Source organism: Camelina sativa, chromosome 4 (genome assembly GCF_000633955.1).
Source record: "Camelina sativa cultivar DH55 chromosome 4, Cs, whole genome shotgun sequence".
In the NCBI taxonomy this organism is placed as follows: domain Eukaryota; kingdom Viridiplantae; phylum Streptophyta; class Magnoliopsida; order Brassicales; family Brassicaceae; genus Camelina; species Camelina sativa.
In genome coordinates this window covers 22,604,214-22,606,379 of record NC_025688.1, presented here as the reverse complement: position 1 = coordinate 22,606,379, position 2,166 = coordinate 22,604,214, and the positions used below count along the sequence as shown (strand labels likewise).

At 43.2% G+C, this 2,166-nt stretch overlaps 2 protein-coding genes across 2 annotated transcripts in view; both read left to right on the top strand.

Moving 5' to 3' along the window:
- On the top strand, window positions 339-1,503 carry LOC109132537 (berberine bridge enzyme-like 4). Its single transcript, XM_019244201.1, has 2 exons — window positions 339-818; window positions 934-1,503. Exons 1-2 carry the CDS (start codon window positions 390-392, stop codon window positions 1,501-1,503), a joined length of 999 nt encoding a protein of 332 aa, XP_019099746.1. The 5' UTR covers window positions 339-389.
- Window positions 1,752-2,166, top strand: part of LOC109132536 (berberine bridge enzyme-like 3) — a 3,532-nt gene continuing 3,117 nt past the window's right edge. The window contains exon 1 of the mRNA XM_019244200.1: window positions 1,752-2,149. Coding sequence (XP_019099745.1) covers window positions 1,752-2,149 — 398 coding nt within the window. The remainder of the gene's footprint in view (window positions 2,150-2,166) is intronic.

Below are 2,166 nucleotides of genomic sequence, written 5' to 3'. Positions count from 1 at the left end.
TCCTGTTCTTGTTACAAAGCATTTGTATATTTGTGTGGTTAGAGTTGGTAACATTTATTTCGTAGCCTTTTTCCCACTAAGTTAACTATTTATTTCTCTTTGTCATCTACATAGTTATTTTGTCATTTAGAATTAACATTCATATACACAAACTATTTAAGAGTCATTAATTTAGTCTAGAATTGAATTTAACTTTTAGTTAACCTTCAATAATTTAGTAGTTTGTGTTCTTTTTTTAAAAGGGTTTAACTACACTTGGTTCATAATATTGCATGTTAAGTTTCGGTTAATGATCCGGTAATTTAATCGGTTAACCTTTCTTGGTTTAAAGGATCCAAGAAAAAAGCCAGACCCATGGTTTCCCGGCGGGTTTATGCTCAAGCCTTGGCATGGGCGGTCACTTAGTCGGCGGAGCTTACGGTTCGATGATGCGCAAGTTCGGCCTCGGTGCTGACAATGTACTCGACGCCAGAATCGTCGACGCCAATGGTAAGATCCTTGACCGTGCTGCGATGGGAGAAGACGTTTTCTGGGCGATTCGCGGAGCTGGCGGCGGTAGTTTCGGAGTGATCCTCGCTTGGAAGATCAAGCTCGTACCGGTTCCAGCCACCGTGACGGTATTCACAGTAACGAAGACGCTTGAGCAAGACGGGACTAATGTATTGTACAAATGGCAACAAGTCGCTGATAAGCTTGACGATGATCTCTTCATCCGCGTGATTATTTCTCCGGCGAGAAAAACCACCGGATCGGCAGATCGAACCATCTCGATGTCGTTCCAAGCTCAGTTTCTCGGCGACTCTAATCGTCTCTTGGAGGTACGATAGAGCTTTATTTCAAACTTATGGGTCTAAAATTTGAACCTCTTTTATTTCTATGATTCTTACAATTCAAGGAATAAACTTTTTATTCTTACAATTTCAACCCCAACAGATAATGCAGAAGGATTTCCCTGAGCTAGGACTGACCGAGAAGGACTGCACTGAGATGAGCTGGATCAAATCAGTGATGTACATTGCCGGATTCCCAAACAGTGCAGCACCAGAAGCTTTACTAGCCGGTAAATCATTGTTCAAGAATCACTTCAAAGCCAAATCAGACTTTGTGAAAGAGCCAATTCCAGTAGAAGGCTTAGAAGGATTATGGAAGAGGTTTTTAGAAGAGGATTCGCCTTTGACGATATGGAACCCTTACGGAGGAATGATGTCGAGGATCTCCGAGTCAGAGACACCTTTCCCTCACAGGGAAGGGACGTTGTTCAAGATTCAGTGGCTAAGCACTTGGCAAGATGGGGAAGCGAGTGAGGCCAAGCATATGAAGTGGATTAGGGAAATGTATGATTACATGGAGCTGTATGTGTCCAAGAACCCGAGACAGGCGTATGTGAATTACAGGGATCTTGATTTGGGGACTAATAAGGAAGAGAGTGATGCTAGAGAGTGGGGGGCTAAGTATTACAAAGGGAACTTTGACNGTATTGTACAAATGGCAACAAGTCGCTGATAAGCTTGACGATGATCTCTTCATCCGCGTGATTATTTCTCCGGCGAGCAAAACCACCGGATCGGCAGATCGAACCATCTCGATGTCGTTCCAAGCTCAGTTTCTCGGCGACTCTAATCGGCTCTTGGAGGTACGATAGAGCTTTATTTCAAACTTATGGGTCTAAAATTTGAACTTCTTTTATCTCTATGATTCTTACAATTCAAGGAATAAACTTTGTATTTTTACAATTTCAACCCCAACAGATAATGCAGAAGGATTTCCCTGAGCTAGGACTGACCGAGAAGGACTGCACTGAGATGAGCTGGATCAAATCAGTGATGTACATTGCCGGATTCCCAAACAGTGCAGCACCAGAAGCTTTACTAGCCGGTAAATCATTGTTCAAGAATCACTTCAAAGCCAAATCAGACTTTGTGAAAGAGCCAATTCCAGTAGAAGGCTTAGAAGGATTATGGAAGAGGTTTTTAGAAGAGGATTCGCCTTTGACGATATGGAACCCTTACGGAGGAATGATGTCGAGGATCTCCGAGTCAGAGACACCTTTCCCTCACAGGGAAGGGACGTTGTTCAAGATTCAGTGGCTAAGCACTTGGCCAGATGGGGAAGCGAGTGAGGCCAAGCATATGAAGTGGATTAGGGAAATGTATGATTACATGGAGC